The sequence below is a fragment of the Dryas octopetala genome, chromosome 4 (assembly GCF_963921425.1).
Source record: "Dryas octopetala chromosome 4, drDryOcto1.1, whole genome shotgun sequence".
Classification (NCBI taxonomy): domain Eukaryota; kingdom Viridiplantae; phylum Streptophyta; class Magnoliopsida; order Rosales; family Rosaceae; genus Dryas; species Dryas octopetala.
In genome coordinates, this window is record NC_141369.1 from 2758714 (window position 1) to 2774348 (window position 15635).

General features: G+C 35.4%; 2 protein-coding genes across 2 annotated transcripts; both read left to right on the plus strand.

The window, feature by feature from the left end:
• Positions 1–11560: 11560 nt before the first annotated feature.
• LOC147286175 (L10-interacting MYB domain-containing protein-like) lies at positions 11561–12517 on the plus strand. Its single transcript, XM_086238917.1, has 2 exons — positions 11561–11887; positions 11987–12517. The coding sequence occupies exons 1-2, from the start codon at positions 11561–11563 to the stop codon at positions 12515–12517; spliced, it is 858 nt and encodes a 285-aa protein (XP_086095043.1).
• A 299-nt stretch (positions 12518–12816) lies between these two features.
• On the plus strand, positions 12817–14180 carry LOC147286176 (uncharacterized). The gene is made up of 3 exons (XM_086240693.1): positions 12817–13311; positions 13408–13639; positions 13720–14180. Exons 1-3 carry the CDS (start codon positions 12817–12819, stop codon positions 14178–14180), a joined length of 1188 nt encoding a protein of 395 aa, XP_086096819.1.
• The last annotated feature ends 1455 nt before the right edge of the window (positions 14181–15635 follow it).

Consider the following 15635-nt stretch of genomic DNA (forward strand, 5'->3'; position numbering starts at 1 on the left):
AATGGATAATAGACTCATCATATTTGCTCCATGAAAGAATATTTTGATACGTTCCAAAAAAGAAGGGGTGGGTCATTCTTCTTGCCCAATGGCTTTAAGTGTGGTGTCATGGGTGTGGGAATGGTAAAGATCAAAATGTTTGATGGAGTACGTGGTGCGCACTTTGGGTGGTGTGACAGATATCCCAGAGTTGCGAAAGAATTTAATATCCTTGAGCCAGTTAGACTCCAGAGGTTGCAAGTGTTCTGTTGCAGGGGGAGTCATGAAAATCACATATGGTTGTATGGTCCTGATGAAGGGAGAAGAATGTGGTGGTTTATATCGTCTGGTAGGGAGTACAATAACTCAAACCACAATGGTGATTTGGAAATGGCGTGCGCAGAAAAACAGGTACCTGAGACGGTCTCATTGCGAGCATAGCAGAGACTCAGGTGACATGTTTCCAAGGTTCAAACTATGGTGAGAAGGAAAATCTTGTTGGGGAAGGGGTCAAATCGAGGTCCCTCTTCGGAGTCGGCTAGTAATTGTCGACTCAGTGCAGTTACACATAAGCATTGATCGTTACAAATCATAAGGGAGTTAGGACCAAAAATTTAATTTGAGTTATGTGTAGCTGATATAAGGACAAGGCCAATGGATCGTTTGTGGTATTTACAAACTATATCTCAAGTTGAGATGGATTTCGGGATTGAAGTCAAGAAGTGGAGTCCTCCACCTAAGTCGGGTGGGGGAGATTGTTGGATGTGTTGTCCCTTCTTATGTGGAGGTACATAATTTTAGGAAACCCATTTGTTTGTGGTTCATATTGACCGTAATGGACGATGTTCATGGATGCATTAGTTATAGGTTGGCTAAATATAATCATTCTTGTGACTATAAAAGCAGGAGACTTATGCCTCATTTTATATCAACTCAGGAATTCCTTTTGAGAAGGAGCAGTTGAAAGAAGGAGAACCAAAGAGGGGTAGAGTATACTTCTAGGATTTGAGAAAAATATGTACAAGAGGTATCCAATTGGATACAAGGGCTCAGGTTTGGGATTAACTTTTGAGCATTATTTTGTACAAGTTTATTACTCTCTCATAGTGAAGTTGAATACTCTCTGTGGACACAGGCAGGATTTTGCCGAACCACGTATGTCTTGGTGTTCTCATGTATTTGTCTTCTTGGCTTATTTATTTATTATTTCATTTTTCATCATACATATATTGTTGTAGCGAGGGGATTTATTCCCAACACTGAGCGCTCGGAGGTTTTCCATTTTTCATCATACATATATTGTTGTGACTGTATGAAATTCATAAAAATTCACAGTTTATAAGGGTTTAATGTTTTTATTTAGGTTTAGGGGATAAAGTCCTACGACCTAGATACTAAATATTAAAGCTTAAGCCTTGCAAATACTTAAAAAAAAAAAAAAAAAAAAAAAACAAGTCAGAACAAAAGTTGTGACTAATGGACAATCACAGTTGAGTTTGTAAAAAAAGAACTTCTCCCAAGCTCTCGGTTTGGTAGTTAAAATGAAAAAACATTGAAATTTGGTACCTAAAATCAACGGACTTTTTCTTTTAGTCCAGACGATGCTCCTCAAACACGAAAACATATATGCAAAAGTATATATCAAGCCGGCCAACTTTAATGAGAGAGCAACATTATTTCTACGAAGTATATATTTATATTGTAATTAAGTATTTTTAATATTCTCATCATAAAGGTTTTCAAAGTGGAATTTTTTATCTTTTATTGTATATTCTTAACACATTAGTTATTCGCATTAAGATTTTTTTTTTGTAAGCCCAAAGGCATAAATAGCTTGATAGGTCGGCCCACAAGCGGTAGTGGGTGATAAGCTGGCCCACTTTTTAATGAGTCAACCGCCCGGTATCATTTGTTTTTTTAAACAACATTGAAATTGTTGAAGGGTTTCAATATAGGGATTGAAATTGTTGGATAATTTAATTTAAAAATTGCATAAAAATGATACTTATATAGATGCTTTTTGGTTTTTTATTACATACATGTGAAAAGTGAATAAACCAACACAAAACACAAAAGTACAATCATTGGAATAACATCAACCCTAAGGGCTTGTTTGTTATGATGGACTGTACGTGTTAGACTGAACTATTCTTATTTGATGGACTGTGTTGGATTGGAATAAGCTGGACTAAGTACTATCCTGTATTTGGTGCTGTGTCGAACTACGAAGCTGGATAAGCAAAATAGCAATGTCCTGTATGTGTTTGGTGCATGGTCAGACTAACTATAATTATCTTTATTTTTAAATTAATAAAATATTTTAATTATCAAATTGTTTTAATACAGTTTCAAGACTGAAATAATTAAATTTATTTATTTATTTGGTTAAATAAAATGTTATCTATTGGAAATGTACATTTTTGTATAACGAAAAGTTTAGTTCAACACAACACATTTTTGTATAATAAAATGTTGCACATCTCCATAATCGAACCTGTTAGACCCTAGAATTTATCGTATTTTAATTTTTCGGTTTGTTTTATTAGAATTTGGTTTTTATTCTTCGAGTTGACGAATTTTTCTGAAGTCCAAGTGATTAAGGTTAGACCTTGGTAGCGTAGAGCTCGTTTTTCTGAGAATAACGACATTTAGTTCGTTGAAATCAGAGTTCAACGAAGGAATTACGAATTTTCAAAGTTGGATAATTATTTTTAGATTATTATTTCAGGCTTACAAGGAGGTTTTGGCGTGTGTATGCTCACACGGAGCTTTCGGTGTGAGCAAGATCGCGTTCGCAAGCCCCCGTGCGACGCGAACGACGATGCATCTCAGCCACATACTCCAAATGAAGCGTCGTTTCACCCAAGCCTCTGATCCGTTTGTGCGACCCGCAACCTAACCGAACTACCCGTTTTGTCTCACACGTCGACCCGCGCCTAGACTTGATGGTTCCGCTCGACCCGGTTCGCTCCCAACCCATTTTATCTCACAAAAAACCTATTTTTCAACCTGTTTAACCCCTCAGACCCAGTTTGATTTTTCCCTTATCCCACATCGAAAATTCACTAGTTTTTTTTTTCCACTTTTTCAAGCCTATAAATAGAGAACCACCCCCTCCTTTTCACTCCACACCTTCAGCTGAAAGCTTTGTGATTTTTTCCAAAGTTTTCTTGAGATAAACCACTTGTTGGGAATCTCTTAAGTTTAAAATATTTGTTTAGGTTGTCTCGTTGGGTGGCCTTAAGGATTTTGAACCTACAAACATCTCAATCAAATAATTTTGGCAATTTGTGGGGAAATTCGATCTGCCACATTTTCTAGTCGCCTTGATAAGGTCTTTGGGTAAGACTTTTGAGCTCAGTTAAGCTATTTTATTTTGAGGTTAATTACTTTTAGGCTTTAATTTTATGTTTTAGCAATTCTATTGTGGAAATTAAGCTAAGGAGGTCTACAAACAGATATTTAATCTCTACTTTCTCTTTAAGTTTTTTATGCATGATTAATTAGTTAAGTTGGATTTATTAAATTAATTTTTTTTTGGCCAAGGGATTTATTAAATTAATTTATCAAGACTAAATTAGATTTAATTAAAAAATTAGTTGATTAAAGTTGGATTAATTATAATCAATTAATTATATAAATCAAGTTGGATTATAAAATTATTATTACTAAAAGGAAATAGATTTACTAGCAAGCATGCAAATAAAGTTTAAGTTTGATTAATTTACTTTGCTTGCATAACTAGTTACTAGTTAATTAATCAATTTATTAATGGATTGAGGCCACCCTATTAAAGTAACCAAACACGTGATGTCGAGGTCAGTATCGGCTGTTGTTGCTTTGCCGGCTTAAGGATACTGGGACTGATCCCCCAATCTCCCCCGTACTGATCTAGTCGTGTGTTGTTGGACTTTAATTGGTTAACTTACAGACTTATAAATAAAATCGAAGTTTAAGTAGAAACTCTAAGTCCTAAAAATACAGAGACTTAGTCTTAGTAGACTAGTTTCTAGAATTTTTTGGGAAAATATGACCGAAAAGAAAGGTCATGCCGAAACTCTATCAAAATTACCGTTTAACTAAAGTCGGTATTCTGTCAGATTTAGATTTCTAATTTCCCAGAGGTTAATCTTGTGTGGAAGTACATAGAGGTTAGTTTTGGACACCAGGTAGGGGGATTCGCCTAAAATTTAAAATTTACAAATCATTGCCTAAGGATGCATTTAAAATTTACAATCATCGCCTAAGGACATTGGTGCTGTGGAAGTACATAGAGGTTAATCTTGGACACCAAGTAGACGGATTCTCACACTTTGTGCATGTATGTATGATAATAAATATGTTGCTTGTGAACTCTGCATCGCTTTTGTATGCAATGTTGCATGGATTTGTTGTTATTGTTAATGATGATCGGAGAGTAAAGGGTCACAAAAAACGATGACCTTGGGTTTCAATCCCCTAAACTTCTGGAAGACGTAAGTACGAACGAGCTAGTCGATTTTTCCTTGAAGAGAGGCTAGGCTCAGGGAGTATTACCATGGTAAAGGATACTCTCACTACATTACCGAGTGTAGATGCGGTAAGTGTAATTGGCCATTAGTGATCGATCATCAGATGATGATATATTGAGATCCCATAAACGTTTTAAGAAGTTGCATGCTCATCATCAAAGATTTCGTGGATTTCAATGATTAAACTTTGATATTGGGCTGTTGGTGAATCTTTTCGAACTGTTTTATCACTAGCTATATTTATTAAATATTTTACTTACTATTTTCAAACCCAGCCAGGGTCCTCCAAGGGAATTACGTTATGATCGTATATGATGCTTACTCCTTACGTTGTTTGTTTTGCACTTGTTTATAATTGCAGATCACATTCCAGTTGACGATCTTGACTAGTTGGTTGGGCGAGGCACTCGTATATCTTGTTGAGCATTCTTAAGTTTTCTTCATGTTTAATATGTTGTTTTTGCTGGGTCTCCTACCCGTTTTATTATCTATCCTTTATTCGAGTTGTAATTATTCAGAACATCTTTCTAATAGTCGATTGGTATCCCGTTTTGGGTTTAATTTGTTTCACAAACATGATCTTTACTGATGTCATGTTGTGCTAAGGGTTATTTTGTAAAACTTAAATACCCTACTGGGTTGGATTATTTTAAATATATTTTGAAGTATGTTTATATGATTTTCATTGTATACTTTATTCTCTGATCCAATTCGTTTTCCATCGAACAAAGGCTAAACTCATCTTAAAAAACTTAGAATAATGATGCTAAGACGTGATATCATATTCTAGGGATCTTGGGGTTGGTGCCTCTGCCAGGACCCCCATTTGGGGCCTGACAGAACCACTGTTATAAAACTAAAGAAAATAACAAGAGACAATAAGAGAGAATTAGGGAGAATTCAGAGTGTTACTATTCTTCTCATTAGACTGCATATTTATAGGCTTACAAATGACGGATACAATAATCTAATGTCCATAAATCATAGATTACAAATCACTAAATGTGATAATTAGAGAATAGGTTACAAACCATTCAAATGTGTAACTTATGGACATTATGGTGGTCATCCACATTAATCCATATATTTATAACAAACACATATTTTTTCTTCTTTTTTTTGTCTTAAATATATAAATTTTGCAAAAAATTAGCAACATCCCCTTATTTTTTGGACATTTCCCAAATTTTACAACTTGTAGATTAATGTATAGTCCATAACACATAAGCGTATGGCCTTGCCGATGACTTGAATTGTTGGTTTTTGGCCTGTGGCCAGTCACCCGAAGTTTGTGGTGAGTTTTGTGGCATTTTCTGTGTTATTTGGGGGCTGGGCAGCCATCGTGCGTGGTGGTTACTATCTGTTTCGGTCGTTGAACAACCCATTTGTATTTCTATTTGGTATTTATTTGGTTTTTTGGTTTTACTAGGTACACGGGCTCTGAAAATCTTATTTTCGATGCTGTCATGCTGACGGATTTGACATCCGAGCGTGTTGTCATCCAAGGGTATTTCGGTCTTTTTACGTGGTTAAACTGTAAGTGAAATTAGATAGTTTGATTCGTTGCTTTGCTTGCGTGTAGGCGTTTGTTTGCTAGGATTTGATTTGGCTAGAACTAGGGGTGGACAATAACCATTCCAACCCGACCAACCCGACCATATTGGGTTGGTTTCTATCCCACATTTTAGAGGAATCGGTGCACAAACTGACCTACCCGACCTTAAATGGGTTGGTTTGCGGGTTGATCTTTCAAATAGTCGTCCCAACCCGACCCGACATCCTTTTGGTTCCACAGCAAAACCATTTCCATTTTGCTCCAAATGTGATTCGAACACAGGATCAATCTATTTACTACATGGAGCAACACCCACCACGCCACCTGTTTCTTATGTTCATTTGTTTACAAGAATATTATTTATTATATCCCAAGTTCCCAACAAGACCAATCAATTTACTTTACACCTAACACTCTTTAATTAATTAATTTTACTAACAGAAATTAAATATTCTATTAGAAGTTTTTACACTAATATATTTATTATTTTTTATTCCATAAGCATATCACATGTTTTTACACTATTATTTATATATCTTGTACACCCTTACCCTAATATCATTTGATATAAGAACTCTTTCCAATTAATTAATTGTTCTAAATTTATAATTTATATATTATAGTATACTAGTATATTAGATTATTAGTATAGTATACTAGTATAAAAACCAAACCCCAAACCCAAAACACTTATATATAGGTTTACATTTTCATAAACTAATTAATAACCAATATAGGTTTATATATTAAACATTTATATATAGGTTTGTATCCTTATCACACTGAATATTCACTTAAGTCAGTGAATCACAAAGAAATATATTTAATTATTCTAATATATTATATATGTATAAATATATTTATTGTAAGAATAAAGAATATATTAGACTTAAGTGAATATTTAATTAGTCTAATATATTAGATATGTATAAATATATTTATTGTAAGTATAAGATAACCAAACATTGGCAAACTGGTGGATAAGGTGTTGTCTTCTTTTCTTAATGGTCTTGTGTTCGAACCTTCCAGCCCGTTTCCTCATTTTTCAGGTATTTTACAAACCGTCTAACCCACTCAACTCGACCCGACCACATCAGTTTGGTTTGGTTTGGTTTCTATCTTTCAATTGGATTGGTTTGGTTTGCCAAAATGTGAACCCGTGGGTATCGGTTAGGTCTACGGTTTGGGCCCAAACCCGACCCAACCCTACCTGTGTCCACCCCTAGCTAGGACTTGGTAAAGTCTAGGCTTGAATCTTTGAGATTGGAAATGATGATGATTATGCAATGATATTATGGGTTAGGCTGTGAATGGTTGATGTTGAGGTTAATAGTTGACGTTCAGGCATTTGAATTGCTGAAATGATTTATGGATCATTGATGATGAGCTTTATGTGATTTATGAATTATGGATTTATGAGGATTATTTATTTATGTCTTGGTATTATTATGATTATCTTGTGGATTGTGAGTTGTGATAATTGAGAAAATGTATTTTGAGGCCATGTGATTTATTTATTGAGGTTAGTTAATTACGTCATTTCACTCATACGAGGTTTCGAGCTTACTGGGTTTGTTGTATAACCCGGTACACCATGGATGTGGTGTAGGGTTTGTGTTTTGCAGGTTAAGCAGGCTGAGGAAGCAGTGAGGAGAAAATGAGGCAGTGGGACTCAGAGAGATTTATTTAATTGTTTTTACTTATGTTGTTATGCATAGCTCAAAAGAAAGAGAAAACCGGTTTAAAAGTTTGATGTTCAGTATTTTTATGGGCCTGAAGTTCGGGGTGTTACAAAATGGTATCAAAACTAGACTCGGCCGGAAGTGTGTGAATTGCAAGACCCAAGGTCTAAGACCCTGAGTGGGTGGCTGTGCGAGGCAGTGGCGAGCTACCAAGTAAGGAGAAGTGAGTGATCCCACACTGCTCGGGTGAGGAAAGTTGATGTTACAGAAGGTTTGAGAAACCAGTTTGAGAAAATCAGCTGAGGAAAATATTTGAGAAAGCCAGTTTGAGAAAGAAAATGATTTTCAAGTGATTTCAGAAAAGTATTTTATTTGAGTCATGAAAATGTTTGAGAAAGTTGAGGAATGTCCCCTGCAGTGTCATCGCCTCTCTGCTCCTCAGCATGTTCAGGAAAGTTGAAGTTTGAGACTTAGTCTGAGGTTTGAATTTAGAAAAGTTTGAAGTTGGAGTAAGTTTATTTGTTAGAGAACAAAGGTTCAAGAGTAAAGGTGAAGAATGGTATTTTTAATTGGTTGAAGAGTTAGTTCACTGAGTAAATAGAGTTTTGAGGTTGTAGCTAGGTAGGACTTAGGTTGTTGTTTGTTTGTCAGAACTCAGCGCTTACAGTTTTGCAATCTCAATGTGGCAACGCTTCATAAGTGGTTGAGCGACTCGCACATGAAGATGGAAGTTCTGAAGAAGGAGAATCTAGAGTTATCGAGAACCACGGCAATCTACTCGAAGGAATTGATGACCAAGCTGGATGCACACGAAAGATCTTGGAAAGTGGATGCGGATGGAGCACGACAAGCTCGTTACCTACAACTCTCAAGTGAAGGATTCGGTCGTCATTTTATTTTTACTTTCCGTCTTGCTTGCGTTATTCATTTGATTCGGTCGTAGACATGAAGCACGCGTAAATCGGAGCTACGGTTTGGGTTTTACGGACGTTCAAAGTGAGGGGCATATTTGTAATTTATACTTAAATGGTTTTAAAACCCAAAGTCAGTTCCCTCTCTCCTCATTTCTCTCTCTCTCTCTCTCTCTCTCTCTCTCTCTCTCTCTCTCTCTCTCTCGCCGCCCCTGCCACCGGCGTGTGAGGGCACGTCCAGCGGAGGCTAGGGTCGGACTTTGGCTCCCCGCCATCGCCGCCCTCTCCTCTTCCTCCCCCTGGTGTCAGCGCAGCCCAGAAACCTCCCCAGACCTGCGAACCAGCTTAAGCTGATCCTTGGAGCTTCGATGGCGATCTCTCTTTTCCGGCCATAACGCGACTCCGGACCACATGGGTTGTCTTCCCCTCGTCGCAGCGAGCCTTTCTGTGCCGTTCCCTCACACCGATGACCACCGTACACGGCGGTGCGAACACAGAGAAGCCGCACCTTCTCCGGCCAGTTTCGGGCTTTTTCGGCAATAATTGGCCGTCGACCCAGGTAAAAAGTTGATCCTCTCGACGTTTTCTTCCTACTTGTGTAATTCGTTTACGTTGATTTTGAGTATTAAAATCGTGCAGGCCACCACCGCGAGTCCCGCCACGTTTGGTCGTGTCGATGACTTGAATTGTTGGTTTTTGGCCTATGGCCAGTCACTTGAAGCTTGTGGTGAATTTTGTGGCATTTTCTGTGTTGTTTGGGGGCTGGACAGCCACCGTGTATGGTGATTACCACTCGTTTCGGTCGTTTAACGGCCCATTTGTATTTCTGTTTGGTATTTATTTGGTTGTCTGGTCATAACATGTATACGGGCTCGGGAAATCTTATTCCAATTGTCATCATGCTGCCGAATTTGACATCCGAGCGTGTTGTCGTCCAAGGGCATTTCGGTCTTTTTACTTGGTTAAAATGTGAGTGAAATTAGATAGTTTAGGGTGCGTTTGGTAACGTATTTGAAAACTGTTTTCTGTTTTACAAGTTTAAAAAAACATAAAAACACTGTTTGGTAGCACGTTTTGACAGTTTTTATAAAACAAAATTTAAAAAACAGATTCACTTTTTAGCCTAAATTCCCAAAACACACTAATGACGTTTTACGTGTTTTATAAAAATATAACCCTAAAAAAAGTGAAAACACGGGATACACTTTTTACGCCTTTCTACTTGACGTAGTCTCTCATCTTCGATCACTCTCAACGACGTTCTGTTCTCCATCAAACCAGGTATTACGAAAACCTTTTCTTAGTTCTTGATTCGTTCAAGTCTCTGTAAATCTCACTTGTGTGGTAGATTTTCATGAATCTTAGTGTTGGTTTGTCTTATTTGTCTCAATTAATAGTTTGTAAAATTTATTAAAGCCCTAATTTAAGAATAATAGGAATCGATCATCTATGTTTGTATCTGAGTTTACTTTTCTGCTTATAATTTTTTTTTTCTGCTAATCTTTGTTCATCTGACTTCCACTCTTTACTATAAAATATAGACATGCTTTATATTTCATGCGACCTTCTTTTACTACCATTTGACATCAATATATATAGCTATTGCCTACAATAATGACGAAAAGATGAGCACATATTGTATGCCTTTCCTTGTATGTATGGTCTGCTAGAAAGTACATGTCACTCTTTTATAATCTAATTAAGTCTACGACTCTTTCTTTCTATTTCTTCTTCTTGATGTTTCTTCTTTCTTTTTCAATTTTTTTTTTCTAAGTATTGTCTCTGTAGCTTTGTATAGTTTCTTTTTGAGTCATTTTTGTTCTTGTTTCCCTGTTATAAACACAGGCTGAATAAGCTTGTCAAACTTATACTTTCCTCATTGCCTCTTGTTATTATTATTTTTTTATATTAATTTTATATTATTAGTTTGCTATTCATTATTATTAGAGCAACATGGTAGTGTAACAGTTTCTTGTGATTGTGATTTCAACACATATTAGGCTAACATACTGTTTGGAACCAAATGCCAAAAATAAAGGTTCAATTCATTTGTAAATGAGTTCTAATGTCTGAAATAGAATATCAGACTTCCAAACTTGAGACAACAATTATGGGAACAAGTCAATTTGGGTCAATTAATGCATAATTAATTTAGAGGGATTTCTTCATTAGATTTGAGAGCTGATGTGTGTTGATTTTTCTTGCTTATTTGGGTAGATGTTGGTTTGGTTGCTGCATTGTATAGTTGCCTTAAGCACTTTGTAGTGGACTCATTGTTCACTGTTTATGTTGTAGTTGCTGGGTATACTGTATTAAAATCTCTGTTTTCTTTGTACCAAAAAAATAAAATCTCAGTACAAAGTATTAATTATTTGTACCTAGTTTATGTGTGTGGTCTTCATTTAAGCTCAATATACATGGGTGGTGAGTTATTTCACATTGGTGCATGAATATTATTTTTATAATAATGTAAGAGTCATCAAAATTTAGACACTAAATAATATCTCAATAGTATTTTATATGTTAGAAATAAACGAGTTAATTAGCGTGGAGCATTGTATAGCAACAAAGAGCATTGTGATGATTTATCTCATAAAAAGAGACTTGAAACACCAGCCATTTAACAATGCTATATTAGGCACTTTTTAGGCGCAACATGTGTCTTGATTTTTCCCTTATTTGGTTAGATGTTGGTTTGTCATATCAACTCATTTTACTGTGATCTGATAGCAGTTTAACCAAGGTCTTGGTCTTCTATATTTTCTTCTGAAGTAAGCCTTGTCTTACACGCATACATGGTTGGAATACTCTATTTGTGCCTTGTTTATGTTTGAATGTTTTTCTATTAGGACTGTGGGGATAATGAGGTATGTATCTACTTGTTTCATTTGCTTGATATATTTTTATTTTCCTTAAAAGGAGATGGCTTCCAATGATGTGGATTTTGATGATAAAGCTGATTGGTCTGCAAAATCTGAGGGAATATTTATCCGAATATTGTATGAACATGTGAAGAGAGGAGATATGCAGACTTCGACTTTTAAAAAAAAAATTTGGCTAGCTATAAGTGATGAGTTGTTTGCAGAAAGTGGCAAAAGATACAATCTGGCACAACTTAAATCTAAATTCAATAGATTGCGTAAAAAACATCGTGAGTTTTCAGATCTCATTGAGCATACAGGATTTGGGTGGGATCCTATTGCAAACACTGTGACTGCTTCAGAAGAGGTTTGGGCTTCTTACATCAAGGTATTATTTTGATATTCACAAAATAATTTATTTAATTTTTATATAATTCACAATTGTGTTCATGTCATTGATTAATATATATTTTTTAATGGTTTGTAGAAAGTACCAGCAGTGAAGCCATATCGCAAAAAAGGCTTAGAGCACTATTCACTTTTAGGGGAGATTTTCAACACCACTACTGCAACGGGTCAGATGCATTATTCTTCTAGCCAACTACCTCCTAGCTCAGATGATGAGCGTGAATTAGAAGAGAACTTCCTTAATACTGGGGTTCATATGAATGTTGATGAAGATGTTGAACCTAGTGATAGTGGTAAAGGAAAAAGAAAAAGTGTTTCTGCTCCATCATCTGACCGTCGCCCAAAAAAATGGGACAAAATGGAAGCTTACTTGGAGGTTTGCAGTGAGGTCATGAACCAAAAGTTGCAGCGCAACAAAGAGAAAAGTGTAGAGGAAACTAGTAAGGAGATGTATACAATTGAAGAGTGCATTCAAATAGTGGAGGCAATGGGAGACATTGAAAATAGCCAGTTTATCAAGATGATGGATAAGATTGTGAATCTGGAATGGAGGAGACTTTTCCTAACCATGACCGAAGAAAGAAGAAGAGCTTGGTTGGCTAGTCTCTAGGATTACTATCTAGATGTGTGTTTGCACTTCTTTTTTATGTGTGACTTGCATTTTTATATGCTTGGTTATTCGGTACTGATGTTTGTTATGTTTTAGGCTTTTTGGTACTTATATTTGTTATGTCTCTGGATATTCGGTACTTATGTTTGTTCTGTCTTTGAATGTTTGATACTTGTGTTGGTAAATTTTATGGATATTTGTGAGTTATGATTCTTATTTGATGAATACTTGTGTTGTTTATTAAATGAACGATGTGCTTAGAATTTATTTTGGTTTTCGATACGTGAAAGGTACCAAAGATGGTTATTGACAATGAGGATAGTGATTCAGATCTTGAAGAAATGGCGCAACATATGATAATTTGCATGCATATTTATGAATATTGGCAATCATATGTAGATCGAACTCCATGTAATACATCTGCATTATCAGGGCCTGAATATGTGCAAGAGTTGCTGCATGGACATCCTGATAGAATGTATAATTCATTCAGGATGGAGAAGCATGTGTTTCTAAGGTTGTGTCAAACTCTTGAGAGCTTAGATTTGTTGCACAATGATAGACATGTGGGTATTCATGAGGCATTGGCAATTTTCTTATTTATAGTGTCACATAGTGTACGCATGCGAGTTGCTGCTGAACGTTTTCAAAGATCTAAAGAAACTATTCATAGACAGTTTAAGCGTGTATTAACAGCTTTATGTGCATTATCACCGCGCATTATACGCCCACATACTCGAGGAACAACTCCTCCGGAGATTCTGAACAATCCTAAATATTATCCGTATTTTGAGGTAATGATAAGTTATATTTATTTATGGAAATTCCTTAGATTATTGTATATGTCATTAAGTCTAACTATTTATTTATTTATTTTTTCTTAATTATAGAAGTGTATTGGTGCAATTGATGGGACACATGTCGCTGCATGGGCACCCGCACAAAAACAAACATCATATCGTGGTAGGAAGGTTCTTGTCTCTCAGAATGTCATGTGCGCATGTTCGTTTGATATGATGTTCACATTTGTTTACACGGGATGGGAAGGGACTGCAAATGATTCTAGGGTGTTCATAGATGCAGTTACAAGGCCAGAGAATGAGTTTCCTTTTCCAGAGGAAGGTATAAATAAGCACGTCACTCTTAAATTTAAAATATTACCTATATTATTGTGACATTCAATTAATAAACAAAAATTACAGGGTATTATTATGTTGTCGATGCTGGGTATACAAACATGCCAGGATTCTTGTCACCCTATCGAGGTGAACGATATCATTTGCGTGATTACAGGGGACCTCGTCAAGCACCAAGAGGTCCTATGGAGTTGTTCAATTATAGGCATTCATCATTGCGTAATGTAATTGAAAGGTGTTTTGGTGTGCTAAAAGCACGTTTTCCTATTCTGAAATTGATGCCTAATTACCCTCCACGTAGGCAACGACGGATCCCTATTGCATGTTGTGTGTTACATAATTTTATTCGAAAAGAAGCTCATCGAGATAGAATGTTCGAAGAATTTCAAGTAGAAGACATGATATTTGATGAAGGAGAAGTGACAATACCAAACATAGATATGTCTCCGGGAAACCTTGCACAAATGACCACTTTAAGAGATAAGATTGCATCAGACTTGTGGCGTGATTGTGGTCCAACTTCATGACAATGTTATCATAAATTTGGATATGACTATTTTATCAAATTAGGTGCATTATTATGAACTATTTTGTTCAAATATGTATGAGATGATGGTACTTTATTTAATCTATGGTATTTATGATTATGAACTATTTTGTTGGAACATATATGGAATGACTGTACTCTATTTAATCTAAGGTATTTTTTAGTTATTTTGTTGACAAGTAACTTGTGTATGTACGTATATATATATATATATATGTTTTTTGTACTAACATATTTGTAAATAAAAAGCAAAGTAATTAATAGTAATAAAAAAATATATTGTTATGTTTTTTTATTAAAAATAAATAAAAATTTCTTAAAAAACATATTTCAAAAACATTTTTACCAAACACATATTTACTGTTTTTACTATTTTCTGTTCACTGTACCAAACATGTTTTCACTGTTTTTGTTCTCATAAAGCAGTTCTCGGGTTAAGCTACCAGACGCATTCTCAAATCTCAAAAATACATAATTCAATTTCTCGTTTTCGTTTTTATAAAATCGTTTTTCAAAAATCGTTCTGTAAAACGTTACCAGACGCACCCTTAATTTGTTGCTTTGCTTGCGTGTATGCGTTTATTTGCTAGGATTTGATTTGGCTAGGACTTCGTAAAATTTAGGCTTGAATCTTTTAGATTGGAAATAATGATGATTTTGCGATGATATTATGGGTTAGGCTATGAATAGTTGATGTTGAGGTTAATAGTTGACATTCAGGCATTTGAATTGCCGGAATGATTTATAGATCATTGGTGATGAACTTTATGTGATTTAAGAATTATGAATTTATGAGGATTATTTATTTTTGTCTTGGTATTATAATGATTATCTTGTGGATTGTGAGTTGTGATAATTGAGGAAATGTATTTTGAGGCCATGTGATTTATTTATTGAGATTAGTTAATTACGTCATTTCACACATACGAGCTTTCGAGCTTACCGGGTTTGTTGTATAACCCGGTACCCTATAGATGTGGTGTAGGGTTTGTGTTTTGCAGGTTAAGCAGGCTGAGAAAGCAGTTGGGAGAAGAAGAGGTAGTGGGACTCAGAGAGATTTATTTAATTTTTTTTATACAATGGTTTTGATAAAATTGTATTTATTTATGTTGTTGTGCATGGCTCAAAAGAAAGAAAAAATAGGTTTAAAAGTTTGATGTTTAGTATTTTTATGGGCCCGAGGTTCGAAGCATTACACATGAAATCATCAAATTTGTTGTGCTTTTGATCATCTATTTTACAAGTACTGTTTCAATTTTAGCCATGTACTTTACAGATCGTTAGCAATTCAAGTACAAAATTAACGAATTAATAGACAAAAATGCTAACTTGTCTTATAATTGCAACAATGTGTAAAGCACAGGTACAAAACTAGAACAATTGAAATTATAAGAACCAAAGTGAAACTTGATGCAAACTACAGAGACTAAAAGTG